The sequence below is a fragment of the Rutilus rutilus genome (assembly GCF_951802725.1).
Source record: "Rutilus rutilus genome assembly, chromosome: 13".
In the NCBI taxonomy this organism is placed as follows: Eukaryota; Metazoa; Chordata; class Actinopteri; order Cypriniformes; family Leuciscidae; genus Rutilus; species Rutilus rutilus.
In genome coordinates, this window is record NC_140218.1 from 21,411,450 (window position 1) to 21,426,576 (window position 15,127).

General features: G+C 40.8%; 1 protein-coding gene across 4 annotated transcripts in view; it reads right to left on the minus strand.

The window, feature by feature from the left end:
* rerea (arginine-glutamic acid dipeptide (RE) repeats a) overlaps positions 1–15,127 on the minus strand; it is a 108,938-nt gene that overhangs the window by 36,998 nt on the left and 56,813 nt on the right. For 2 of the 4 annotated variants that reach the window (XM_084428748.1, XM_084428747.1), the window contains exons 4-6: positions 7,104–7,209; positions 6,149–6,245; positions 4,305–4,409 (exon numbers count right to left, since the gene is read on the minus strand). In XM_084428748.1, coding sequence (XP_084284874.1) covers positions 4,305–4,409; positions 6,149–6,245; positions 7,104–7,209 — 308 coding nt within the window. Of the gene's footprint in view, positions 1–197; positions 425–4,304; positions 4,410–6,148; positions 6,246–7,103; positions 7,210–15,127 lie in introns of those variants that run through there. The other 2 variants (XM_084428750.1, XM_084428749.1) reach the window with 1 other exon arrangement.

The window sequence follows — 15,127 nt, forward strand, 5'->3', positions numbered from 1 at the left end:
GTTGACATTAGCACAGACGGCTAATGCTAATGACAGCAACACAAACAACCGGACAGCACTGTCAACGCGATTTAAAGCACGGACAGCTGTTTTCAAGACAAACACGTATATAGCATTACAACAGGCGCGCGAGGCGGGTACGTCCAGAATGACGCACGCCGATATCTTAACAGGTGAAGACGAGCATGCTAACGTACCTGCGCGGACTGAACAGGTCGTCCATGTCGGAGCCAGAGCTGCGGTTTGATTTTGACTGAGTGAGGAGGAATAAAGTGTCCTCTCGCACCTATTTGTGTAGGTACTCAAAATGGAGGCTCAGGCATTCAGTCAGCTTTTACACTGAGCTTGTGCCGTGACCGACAGACAGCACTGAGCATGTGCCGCGACCTCACACACACACACGCAGAGGAATCACAGCCCATCTCTCCTGCTCACACACACCATGCTGCTGCTGCATACCAAACAAGCGGGAGGAGGGAGTGGAGAGGGCGATAGACTGTGATTGAGTGGGGGACCCGTGAAGGGGGCTCCCAACCAGCAACAGTACACCATTGCTCCTGTTTATCCGCCACAGCATCTTATATCCCTCAAATATCCCCTTTCTTCTCCCCGGGCTCCTAATGCACCCCATTATTGGAGCATCACATGACTATGGTAATGGGTCCTAATGTAATCCTGCTTTTTCCCTGACACAACAGCATACAGGCTATGATTGTTATGCACAAAGGAATAGGGGATTTAACTATTCATTCCCATTACGCTTGAACATTTAATATAGATGTCACATTAGAAGCGTGAAACAGATTTTTTTTTTTTTGTCAATATCGCATGTTTAAATATAATTATTGCACATCATCTGCAAATGAAAGCATTTTATCACCCCCCCAAAAAAAGAAAAACAGAGGAGCACACAGGTTTGGAACAGCATTAGGGTACATATAAATAAATAAAGGCAAATAAATAATGACTTGGTAAATAATCATTTTTATTACATTTTTGGGTGAATGATTCCTTTAAGATTAAATCTGGAGACGAAAATATTTGCAGTACTCTTGAGTCTGATGTAGCATTTCATATTTACACTATCCTAATTAAAATTCATTTGCAGATGTGGTTTGGATTTCAAATGTTTAAATAATCTTTGTTTGCTTAAATACATCTCAGATTACACTGGTTTTAAATTTGAGCGTCTACATTTTTATTCAAAAATAAGTAGCCCATTATTTACAAAAAGACAAACAGCCATTACAAAAGACAAGTCTTGTCCTTTAAAACACAGTAGCGCGAGTGCACCACACAGAGACAAGGCCGTAAAACATTCAATGGACATTCTTTGAGCAAAACCGGGATTGCTACAGTAAGCAATAAACTGTGAGAGGTGTCTTAAGTTACATTGTTAATACTAGAAAGAATGTGACTAGCATTTCAAACATCATAGCAGTGAAAACCATCATACAAAATCCATTTCCTGTCCTTTCAGCTGTATTGGTATTTTAATTCATCATAACATGCACCTGTGAGTAAGTTAGGGCTGCACGATATTGAAGAAAAATGCGAAATGCGATAAACTCATTAAATAATGCGTTATTCGATATGATAATGCTTAAAGTGTGTAAAATAAACATGAAATTATCTTTCAAATATATTTAAAATGATATAACCTACATATGTGTTTCCCATTCTTTTTGCACAAGTAAAAGTCATTGTAGCATAATAAGTGTTATTTTAACATCAGTGTAAACCACGGGGTTCAGGGTATTTAACAACAGAAATGGAATAATCAATTGTAAAAAATAAAACGCTGCCTTGTTTTCACTGTATGAATGAAATATATACTGATTCTTATTAAAGCTACAAAAGTTATTCAGCCAAGAGCAGTGAGTGATTTTCTCTTCGTCTTTTGTTCATGACCCCAGTTAGTGCAAGCCGTTGGGATATGCATATACATTTGCGATATTTTGATAATTTCTATATTTTGTGCAGCCCTAGAGAAAATGATGTCAAAGAACAAACATAGCGTAAAAAACAACAACTAATTTCTTCTTAAAGCAAGCAAGCTTAAAATCAGACTCCAAGAACAACAGAATATTATATTTTAATGCTATTAAATAAATATTATGGTTAAATATATATACAGTGAGGAAAATAAGTATTTGAACACCCTGCTATTTTGCAAGTTCTCCCACTTGGAAATCATGGAGGGGTCTGAAATTGTCATCGTAGGTGCATGTCCACTGTGAGAGACATAATAAATAAATAAAAATCCAGAAATCACAATATATGATTTTTTAACTATTTATTTGTATGATACAGCTGCAAATAAGTATTTGAACACCAGTCTATCAGATAGAATTCTGACCCTCAAAGACCTGTTAGTCTGCCTTTAAAATGTCCACCTCCACTCCATTTATTATCCTAAATTAGATGCACCTGTTTGAGGTCGTTAGCTGCATAAAGACACCTGTCCACTCCATACAATCAGTAAGAATCCAACTACTAACATGGCCAAGACCAAAGAGCTGTCCAAAGACACTATAGACAAAATTGTACACCTCCACAAGGCTGGAAAGGGCTACGGGGAAATTGCCAAGCAGCTTGGTGAAAAAAGGTCCACTGTTGGAGCAATCATTAGAAAATGGAAGAAGCTAAACATGACTGTCAATCTCCCTCGGACTGGGGCTCCATGCAAGATCTCACCTCGTGGGGTCTCAATGATCCTAAGAAAGGTGAGAAATCAGCCCAGAACTACACGGGAGGAGCTGGTCAATGACCTGAAAAGAGCTGGGACCACAGTTTCCAAGGTTACTGTTGGTAATACACTAAGACGTCATGGTTTGAAATCATGCATGGCACGGAAGGTTCCCCTGCTTAAACCAGCACATGTCAAGGCCCGTCTTAAGTTTGCCAATGACCATTTGGATGATCCAGAGGAGTCATGGGAGAAAGTCATGTGGTCAGATGAGACCAAAATAGAACTTTTTGGTCATAATTCCACTAAACGTGTTTGGAGGAAGAAGAATGATGAGTACCATCCCAAGAACACCATCCCTACTGTGAAGCATGGGGGTGGTAGCATCATGCTTTGGGGGTGTTTTTCTGCACATGGGACAGGGCGACTGCACTGTATTAAGTAGAGGATGACCGGGGCCATGTATTGCGAGATTTTGGGGAACAACCTCCTTCCCTCAGTTAGAGCATTGAAGATGGGTCGAGGCTGGGTCTTCCAACACGACAATGACCCGAAGCACAGAGCCAGGATAACCAAGGAGTGGCTCTGTAAGAAGCATATCAAGGTTCTGGCGTGGCCTAGCCAGTCTCCAGACCTAAACCCAATAGAGAATCTTTGGAGGGAGCTCAAACTCCGCGTTTCTCAGCGACAGCCCAGAAACCTGACTGATCTAGAGAAGATCTGTGTGGAGTGGGCCAAAATCCCTCCTGCAGTGTGTGCAAACCTGGTGAAAAACTACAGGAAACGTTTGACCTCTGTAATTGCAAACAAAGGCTACTGTACCAAATATTAACATTGATTTTCTCAGGTGTTCAAATACTTATTTGCAGCTGTATCATACAAATAAATAGTTAAAAAATCATACATTGTGATTTCTGGATTTTTATTTTTAGATTATGTCTCTCACAGTGGACATGCACCTACGATGACAATTTCAGACCCCTCCATGATTTCTAAGTGGGAGAACTTGCAAAATAGCAGGGTGTTCAAATACTTATTTTCCTCACTGTATATTAAAAAAACATTTATGATTCTTAAATATAGTTTTTATAATATACACTACCATTCAAAAGTTTGGGGTCAGTAGGATTTTGTTTTTTATAGAAATAAATTATTAAGTAAGGACGCAAAAGTGACATTAAAGACATTTATAATGTTACAAAAGATTAACATTTCAAATAAATGCTGTTTTCAACACTGGTAATAAGAAATATGACTTAAGCACCAAATAGAATGATTTCTGAAGGATCAAACATAAACCCCAAACTTTGTATTTATGTTCCCAATATAATGGAAAATTAAAGCATGATAAAATTCCCCAAAACGCTGGAGATGGAAAATAAAACTCTACATGCTTCTCAAAGACAGGCTATAAAACAGATGCCAGTGTCCTTGATTTAATCTATTCACAACTGCCTTTATGCATTATAGGACAATTTAGAGTGAATACAACAAAACCAGACACTGCATACCTGATATGAATCATAAAATCTCTATTTGTAAAATACTGCAACAGAGGATCTGAAGACAGACCATGCCTGAGGAGGACTGATTATTGAAGTCAGTAAAGGCTTACCTGGTTTCTGGGTTATATCCTAAGATGTAGAAGAAAGAGTCGATTCGTGCTTTGAACTCCCTTGCAGCAAATATGTCAGAAAAGTGTGAAATGTTACATTTCCCCCTGCAAAGAAATAGAGCAAACAAATCAGTGTCACGGTGCAAATACATTTCCAGGTTTACTTAAAGGTAAGTTCACTCAAAACTCAAAAATGAATATTTGCCATTATTACTTACTAATAACCCTTTTATTTATTGAATACACCCAAATGCTGTTCCAAACCCATATGCTGTTTTGTCATCATTTTCCTCCCACCTTTCTGTAAATAATAATCATTTTTATTTTGGGGTGAACTATGTCTTTAAGAGACAGTGTCTGAATACCGACATGTCTCGTCTAAGCTATTGCTATAGGTTTGTAAGTGCGGGTAATCTTGCGGGTTACAGTATTCCTGTATAGTTGTTTTATTAATGCCCTTTCCCTTCATCCTGTTAGACAAAAAAAAGATACCGGACACCACAGGATTTTCAAGCAATGCAGAGCGAACAAAATCTATGAATTGTGACATTTTTACAATGCCCCCCTTCTGCACTTTACATTTTCGACATCAGGGGCCATCAAAATAATAGGCATTAGTGTGTTTGCACTGGTTCAATACCTTCCCCATAAGATGAAAGGAACATGAGGTTTGGAGCAGGAATTACGACATGCTAGCGGAATTCACTGAGTTTATCTAAAGCCCTGTAATAAGTCAAATCAAAGGGGTCTCTGTGCAGCAGAAGTTACAGCTAATTTGCCCTGAAATCAGTGGTTCAGAGCTGTGGCTGTGCGCTGCCTCCAGATGGTTTCAGTTAAGAGAGAGGAAAGGAAAGGAGGGAGGAAGAGAAAGAGAGAGGGGAAAATACATCACTTGGGTAAAGACAGACTGAAAAGGTCTGGTTTCTTGACAATAAGCATGCCTGTGCTCTTTTTTTCCTAAGCCATTTTCTCATCGCAAAAAAACATCATTGCTTTCAGTAATGCTTTGCATGCAGAATCGCTGTGAAATGGTTGTCTGTACTGAGACGGCCATTCCCGTAGTGAACTGAGAGGATCAAAATGTCTGTTTACAGCTCTTAAATACTCAAGTCTTAGATCCCAGAGCATCTGTACCTGCCAGAGGTTTCTTTAATGACCATAAATCATCAGAGCTAGTACTGGATTTTAAAAGGAATATTCACAATTTATTGGTGTAATCATTAGGCTAGTTTTAGAAGTTGCCAGTATGAGTGTGACACAGAGTATGAATGCCAGTAAAAGACATGTTTAATTAATTAATGTTGATATAAAAAAATATTAAAAAAAATGTAATTGCAAGTTTGATTTCCACGAATCAGTTCAAACTGCTTTTTTAACTGAATAATTTCAAAACTCAAAGTAGCTACTTGTTTGCACTATCCAAAAAGACCCTGTGCAGGGTGTTTCATATATTTAAAAATTAAATATAAATATAATTATTATTATTGTTGTAATTCAAAAAGGACACTATGAAGGATTTTTGCATATTTATATAAAAAAAATAATCTATGTTGTCTTCATTTAGTAAAAAAGACTTTCACTTCCAGTAAACATTTTGAATCTAATTGACTACACTTGATGGAATATTACAGTTCTTTTGATTGGAAAAAATTAAACACATAAATATTGATATAATCGTCAAAAGGCAAACAAATAATAGAGATTTTGTTTTCCTTTATTAAGTGAACGTGCTGATACTACTGTGGATAAATGATTGAATTCCTGACCACAGTTGAATTTAACTCTGTGTGTGTGTGTGTGTGTGTGTGTGTGTGTGTGTGTGTGTGTGTGTGTGTGTGTATTACCTGAGGGCAGCAGCATGATAAGTGTCCACATAGTCTGAGATGAAAAGCTCTCTGCTCTTAACCACGGGATCAGTAATAACCAGCTCACGACCAGAGTCTGGAGAAAGAGACAGAAAGCAGACACGGAGCGTGAGAGGCATCCAGACTGTCGCTAATAAAAACACGCACACATAATAAACGCATGCGCGACACAAAAGAAACCAGACAGATGCACAGACACTTGTGCGGCTATGAAATATTACAGCTATAGACTTATAGACAATGACAGTAACAGTACAGTAGCTCTTGGAAATAAACAATAAAACTGAATAAAATTAAACAATGGGTTTCAGTTCATCAACAAAAAAACATTTAATGCAAATGGAAAAGCAAATGGAAATGCATTAGATGCTAAACTGTATATTTATGGCTTTTCAGGTAAATATTTCCAATGACAAATGTCACAAAGATCCATACAGACAGTGTTGGATGAACATTTGTCTTCAGATGGCATTAGCACAAATAACAATGGCCGCCATGTCAGACTAGTCAGTGGTGCAGCAGGTGGTGGCTGCTGCTCTCCAGAAGGCTGGCAATAATGCAGGCCTTCTTAATGCTTTATTAGAGTGTGGTGTGAATCAAAGTGCCAAAGACCCAGCCCGGCAGACCCCCTCAGCCTGTTATTACTGCCTGATGTGTGTATCAAGCTCAGATTTGCTGCTGATAGTCGAGAGAATGAGAGCTCCGAGGGCACATTACACTGAAAGTTATTTGCACTTCATGGCACCGCTGTCGCTCTTGAGGGAGCGTTACCAGGGAAACAAGGGCAGGAGGGTGGTATTTTTTTCTGAATCCTCATTTATTTGAGATGCCGTTCTCTATGAAACTTCACAAACCAATAACCAGGGGTGGTTACATAAATGAGAAGGACTCTTCAAACAAAGTTCTTTGTTTTTTTCGACCATCACACACATACCGTTCTCATTGTTGCGGTCCTGCACCAGGTGCTGGTAGACGGAGTCAGGTACCTCAGACTGGCGGTAATACCATTTCACATTCATTAACAGATGGTCCCGTTTACTCTGAAAGAGAAAAATAAACATTCTGTAAAATAAACAGATATTGTTTGTTTGTTCACAGCGTCTCAAATTTGGCTCTTGGCAAACGTGAGTTTGTGCCACCACTGGGTTTATAGTTCTAGTCGTCCCGTGCCAAAAGCCCTTGGTGGAACAAAGTCAATTAAAAAGGGATTGAAGGCATTTCATTCTTTAATAAAGTAAATGGCTCCATGACCATGTGTGGGAGGGTGGTGAAGAAACATGGATGGGGCATATTTAGGTAACTAAAAAAATCTGAGCAAAAAAAAAAAAAAAAACGAGGCCAGCTTTGTCTAGCTAAACACATCAGTTGCCGCTCCCCTCTTTTCCACAGCTGCACTTTGAACTCTGCCACCCGCTGTCTATCCAAGGGACTGCACACAGTGCCAGTTTGCTTCAGTACCGCATGATGACCAGCAAGTGGCAGCACTGAGTCATGTCCAGACCTCCCAGAGGCACTTCCAAGAGGGGCCAGAGAGGGAGAAGAAAAGGGCAAAGCACTGTTTTTATTCCCTGACATGAAATATTTATTATCCTCTCACACGAAGCCAACTGACCATTCAAATGGTTTAAAAGGACATTAAAGAAACCACAGCTCAGCAGACACTGGCGACAAGACCCCCGGAGCAGCGGCCAGAAATCACAGTCATCTTTAACATGACTACAGATTACCACATTCCCCACAAAAGGCCGAGTGTGTGCCACCGCGCCAGCCTAGTGGGAAAAAAAACATCCAGGGTGGATCAGAGAGCCAAGGGTCTTTTTTTATTGAAAGCCTGATTCACTTCATGCAGCTCTGGCTTCTAAAAGGGGGTGGGGGAGTGGGGGGCTGAGCTCATTGTAGAGATATTTCAAGACTCCTACCTTTTCTGAGATCACTGGAAAATACTAGGAGAGCAGAAATTAAAATACAGAAATGTTCAAACAGAATGCCATCTTTTCAAATTGCCCACTAAACAAGGTAAAAGTAAAAGAATCCTTGGCATTAAAGACCACGAGTAAGAGTAATCTAGGCTAAATTAAAATGTGTGCTGATGTGGTATTGTTGAGATGGTTACAACCCAATTTAAATGAGATTAAAGGCGCTCTCTGTAACTGGGCCACTTGTATGTGTCATCAGAGGTGTTGTCAGTGCTTATTACACCGCAGATGGGGAGACAACCTGTGCTCCTCCAGGGTATTTCAGAGCTTTCAGTGCCTTGGTTCAGCTCCTGCATTAACATTAAACCTATAAAACACTGAGTTCAAACATGAATAAACACTTAAGGCTTTGAGAACAAATGCATACTGTTTGATAAGATGTTTGTGCTGTCCAAACAGATCCCTGTGGCCGAATCGTGCAACCTTTCCTGTCGCTCTAGAGCTGGAAATTACTGTTTCATTATCAGACCCTAATTATGTTTGCATGTTACACTGAACAGATCACTGTGCAGAATCAAATTATCAAGATAAGCACTCTGAGGCGGAGAGAGGCAGCCAAACTGAGGCAGCGGTGAGGAGCCTATTACAATTACAATGCTGAATTGATTAGTGACATTCCACACAGCATTCCCTTCCTTCCCCGAGTTGCTCCTCATCCGGCTGATCCCAGCACAGCTTAAAGCCACCTCTCCAAACACATGACTGAATTAAGACTGCTCGAGGGGCCTGCCAGCTCACTTATAAACTAGGTCTCAGTCAGTGATGGAGACACTAAAGGGAGAGATTTCCCCTCCATCAGAGGAGCGAGGCATACCACAGGAGAACGGAGGGGGTAGTGGTGGTCTGCCCGCTCTCTCCTTCAGTCTATAATGGCTGTGCGGCTTCCTTTGTCTGTTCGTTGAGCTCTAAACCTGGGAGTCTGTCTGTCTATTCAATCATCTATCTATCTCCATGTAAATGGAGCAAAATGCACAAGAGAAACCCAGATCCAATCCAAACATGCCTATTGTAACGCCCAACACCACATTCATGATATAAGCACGACCTAAAGAGGGCAGAAGAGAGAAGTGAGAAATGTTAGAAGCATGGGGGATGTAGGGCGAGACAAACAGCGCGGGCAGCACTAATTACAGCACAGCCAGTGTAAGAGTCCAGTGAGAGTGCTATAAGAGGCTGAAGCTGGACTTTATGAGGTCTGGCCAGAGGGGGAACAGAGCAGGGTGGAGTCTACCAGGGGTGTTAAGCAGACTCCACCGGCACGCCAACAGCTGGGCTTTCCACAGGGAGCTACTGTGCTAATAATAACCTGATGTGTGGCACACATCACAGAGAAAAGATGTGTGAGGACTATTCATTAGTGATGTGAGAATTAAAGAGCTGCACACAGAAGCGGGCTCTTGAGCCATGCTTGGACAGAGAACCGAGGTGGTAATGAGAGGAAAATTACACGAAGCGAATGCTTGCGCACACGCCGTTTGAATTAGTCACGGTTTATTACATGCTATTGCTGAAGGTACCAACTCGGATACAACCACCGTGGCATAACCTCCCACCCCCTGTGACCTGACGCTGCGTGTTGGCGGCTGACGTTTTGTCTGTTTAGCGTAATCATTAAATATGGCGGCAGCTGCAGCAGCGGTGGCAGGTCTTATCTGCAGCTTGAAGCGGTCACATGGCTCCCACATTAACAAGAGAGGGTAAAACAACCACAGCCCAGGCCCTCGCACTCTCTTCTCACATAACCAACCCGCAGCTAAGCAAAGCCAGACCCTGAAGCTCTCCACCTAGAGCACATTAACAGGAAATGTGTGTTTATTTTCAATTTCAACGTTGTGCTTTTCTGTCATCCGGCACCAAAACTCTCCCTGGTTTTCTCAACCAAACCGGGCTCAGACTGCAGTGGAACCGAAGAAAAGCAGGGGTTTTCACACTTCCTGGAGAAGGTGGTTGTGGAAAATGGTTTCTTGAAGGCTTTGGCCCGTGATCATGTTGCAGGAAAGGTATGCAAATAATCCAAATGGCTTGAGTGCAGAAATTCAGGCTTGTTTTCCCGGCATGCATACATGTTGGTGGCATCAAGGGGGACAGATCTATGCTCAACAAAACGTAATATGATTAGTGAGGAGCAGGCAGACAGGAAGGGCTCACTCTCTCAAGCATGATGGATGTGCACACAGAGACCGTTTCCGCCCATAAGCTTGCTCTCTCTTTAACTGCCTCTCAGACATAGACCAGACGCAGCTCTCTCCATATACACACACAAGCACTTCCATCTGGACCTCAGCTCACAGCTGTATGTGCCTGAGTGACAAAGAGAGGAAAAACACGTAGTTGTAGGCCCCAAAACAGCACAGTGAACAAAAAAGTCCTATGTGAACAAAGACATGTAGCATGCTCTTGCCTTTTTTAATAAATAAAAGTGTCTCAAGTAGACTCCTTTCGGCTCGAGCAGTTGAAGAACAAATGTGCTGCCCTGCCACAGTCAGACTGAAACTAATAATGGTAAACAAGTGCTGATGACATGTTTCTCCCCTGCAAAAGCCTGTGTACAGATTACTCCTCCGCCTGTCTACAAGCACAAATGGAGGGAGGGAGAGAGTCACAGCTGTGATGTCGGCACAGTCAGGACCTTTATGCTGCTAAACACCGGGCCCCTCTCTCTCCCTCTGCTGTTTAGATATTAAATCTCGACTCGCTTTGAACAAAGTCTGCCCATCTGTCAGCCACTCTCTATATTGGATTTGATGAGCATTAGGCAGTTCAAAGGGGGAGATTTTTAGTGTAACAAAACCAGGATAAAACTGCACCCCCCCAACCTTGTGACACCAATCCACTCATGTTAGCTCTGCTCCAAAACCTAGTGAAGCGGTCTAGGTAACATTTCAAGGCATGTTGTCAACACAAAGGCAGACAGCACCATTATGCAACCTTACTAAGACGTCATTTTAGCCTAATTCTAAAAGTCGGTCCCAGAACCTAGTGAGCTGCCTCACTGTCCACCGCCTAGATTAGAGCTTTCTAACCGAAATGGAACCTCAATAGTAACCGTTTGGGAACAAATCTACATTGGAAGCTTGTCATAGAAAGCATTGCCCAAACAAAGAGCACAAGAATAAAGGCAATGTGATTGGAATGACATTGTACTTTAATGTAAACTACTGTTTGGACGGTAAGATTTTTTTTTTTTTTTTTGCTCACAAAGGCTGCATTTATTTAACCAAAAAATACAATAAAATCATTCTGAAAAAATATGACAATTTAAAAGGCAGCCTTTTTTTTAGCAGCCTTAACTCCAGCCTTCAGTGTCACATAACACTGATTTCTTATTATTATCATCATCATCAATGTTGAAAACAGTTGTGCTGCTTAATATTTTTGTGGAAACATGATACATGATTTTTTTTTTTTTTTTTCAGGATTCTTTGAATAGAAAGTTCAAAAACAGAAATGATATGAAATAGAATGCTTCCTACTGAGGCTGCGCACTCATTTGGCGGTGGCTAGAGTCGTGCTGGGTGTACAAATAATAACGCTAATTAAGATCTCACTGCTACTGCTGCATCCATTACACCAGACTCAACAGCACAGCAACACCTATAACACTCAACTCTCTGCACTTCACATAATCTCCCTGTCTCTATTTCCTCGCCCTGATTCTTGATCTCACAGGCTATTTCCTGTAGCTGGCCGTTGGGCGATATCACATCAGGTGTGTTTGATATAAAGAGGCAGTGGCTGTGATGTGTATCACAGCGTGTGTTGGGTTGCTACACACAGCAGGTGTGACCGGCTCATATCCCTTCCCCCCTTTTCCTCTTTCAAAACTCAACCCCTCACTCAACCCCCCACCTGGTACTCAAACTCTTCAGTTACTGACTGAATGCTGGGGGCTGGACATGAAAGGAGGGGGTGTTTCCTGAGATATGATTGACAGCAGTCTCCAGGCAAACAATGGGTGGAAAGACAACGTTAATATTTAAAAGGTTGTTATTGTATTGCAAATGAAGGAACACTTTTTCCTTCACGAGACAATGATGGTACAGCTCTATTGTTCTCATAATGTTTTGTTGTGGGAGACATTAAAAGATGCAAACCAAACCAGAGGCATTTTTCAATATGCTTAAAACAATGTACCATAAAAATGAATGCTTTTATCTGTAAGAAACAATCTGAAAAACATGTTTGCAGACTGATAAGATACCCGCATAGTTTCTAAAATACCTAAATACAGACAACTCTTTCTTCCTTCAGTCATGGTTGTTTTTGAGTGATCCAGACAATAGAAGGAAATGAAGTGCTCTGAATACAGCTATCGATAACAGGCCAAATCATACAGCTTTGCACACACACAAACATTCTATGTCGCTGCTCAATCGACAGCGCCCAGACAAAATTAATTAAATTAATCACATGTGAATTTGCAGCCTGAACTAAATTTAATTGTATTATTTTGCTGTATCCAGTCCCATCCAACACAATAAATAGACATAACGCCTTACTATTGTATAGTACGCCCCTGTAGGCACTCGACAAACAGTCTGATTCATAAACGACTCTTATGAGCAGGTTCTTTTAATTAAGTGGTTAAAAAGATTCACAAACTCTTAAAAATGACTTATTACATACTTACAGAATGCTTATTGAATTAAGTTTTGACTTGCTTACTGACTGAAAACGTATACATAAGTTATAACATTCAAGTGTTTTGCTGTAATGTAAATGTAAAAAAATATTACAAAAGTTCTTTTACATTAAGGAAAATGTGTAAATTAGGTAAAAAAAAATGAAATGTATTAAAAATATATATTTAATATGCAATTAAGACCAGTTTTGGAGGGTAATCATTTAGCAGCCTATTCAAAGTCTACTGTTACCATTGGCGAATTCATTTTCCTCGGATTTGACCTCTTCCTTCGTCTTGGGTAACATCTTATCTAAAACCTGACTGTGCCAGCCCTAAATGGCTGCTGACAGCATAGATTTATGGACTGAAGCAGTGCGACTTGGAGGAGAATGCCTGCGAGCTCAGGGGACGCCGGATCTGTGTTCCTGACCTCAATGGTCACTGTCGTAGTATAGAGTTACTCCATAATTCTACAGCTCCCTGACACAACCTTGTCACACGGCCGGTGAGATAATGTACTACAAGAGCACAAGCCTGGCGAACAGCCTCCCAGAAATGTGAAACATCTCAAAACATTTGAGCACAAAGGCAAAACACATGAGCCTGTGAGCTTATCCAGTCCTGAAATCTGTAGAGAGCGACGGCGGATCAGTCGCACAAGCAGCGGACTCAGTTTAGCCTTGAGTCCCTGCTCATGTCTCTGCACTTCCTGAATGAAAGCAGAGAGAGACACAATGCGCTGCCTTGTTAGTGTGGCCTAATGACTGGGTCGTTTCACTTGCCGGGGAGGGGAGCAGCCATGCATTCATAGATAAACACAGACAGGATCATGGTAGGGTGAAAAGGGCTGAAGCACAGGCATTGGTTGCAGCAAGATTTAAACGAAGAAATAGCATGTTTACGAGACTGACGTATGAATGAAGCACAAGCTGTGGGGCCTTTTTGTTAGGATACAGATCACAGAGAGAGAAAAACATGCCGTGTATGTGTTTAAATGTGAACCATGCCTGGTTGGCTGGTTAATCCCAGCATTGAGGCTGCAGCATGGGCCGCTGAGCAGTGCCGGGTGTGATGGAGCGCGGTAATGGAAGGCAGGAAATGAGAAGTCTTGGTTAAGCCACGGCTAATCGATCAGTGTGTTTGGGCTAGAGCGAGCCAAGCTGATGCAGGGAAAGCGGCTTGTGGTAACAGGCGCTGCGCAAACCCTTCCTCTCTCTTCTGCGCAGCTATACTCTAGCACAATGGTCTTTGTTCTGCTCTAGCTCTAATTGCTCCGTTGATTCACTTGGGTTTTGATTATTTGATTGGGCTGATTACAGCGTTCACCTTTCATTGGCCAGTCGAAGATTGCGGACTGAGCACAAGAGCAGGTTTTGTATATTTGTGAAGCTGTTTGGGTTTAGGTGAAATAAAGAGAGAGAGAGAGAGAGAGAGAGAGAGAGAGAGAGAGAGAGAGAGAGAGAGAGAGAGAGAGAGAGAGAGAGAGAGAGAGAGAGAGAGAGAGAGAGAGAGAGAGAGAGAGAGAGAGAGAGAGAGAGAGAGAGAGAAAGAAAGAGAGCAAAAGAGACTGATTTAACTCTGCCATCTCCCCCGCTGACTCGGCTAACAGCAGCTGATGGAAATATTTATAAAACTCTAGCTGTTCCAAAACCTAGTCTGCTGTCTAGCAAGATGGCATTTAAATTAAAATACTGTCATCCTTTACTCACCTTTATGTCATTGTAAATCTATATGACTGTCAGTGGATCACAAAAGAAGAATTAAAGAACCGTTTTTTGCCCATTGAATTAAAGTCAATGGTATCCAAAACAACACTAGAACCCATTTATTTCATTGCATTGACCAAAGAAAGAAAGAAAACGACAAGTGAGTAAATAAAGAATTTTATTTTTATTTTTGGGTGGCTATCCCTTAAAGGTATCATAAGCACCTCCCGCTATAACAGCTGTTCTAAAAGGTATGCAGCAACTTCATGCTGCCTTCTAAGACTACTTGTTTTGTTCAGATTCTAAGGCAGCATGAATGCTTTGCAGAAAAGCTGATCCCAGAATTCACTGCAACAAGCTCAGTGTTCATATTTCATAAAAAAAAAGAAAAAAAGAAAAAATTATATTATATTATATTATATTATATATGTATATATATATATATATAAATTAATTGTTTTATCTATTTATTGTTATACCAACAATAAGACTAGATTGTGCTGAGAATTTTTTATTTTTTTTAAATGATACCAGACAGTGCATTAACAGCCCTAAAATACAAATACATAAAAAAATAAAAATAAAAATAAATCACTGATAGAGTAAAAATACTGAAAAAGTGGCATTAAAATTCAAAACCATAATATCTCTG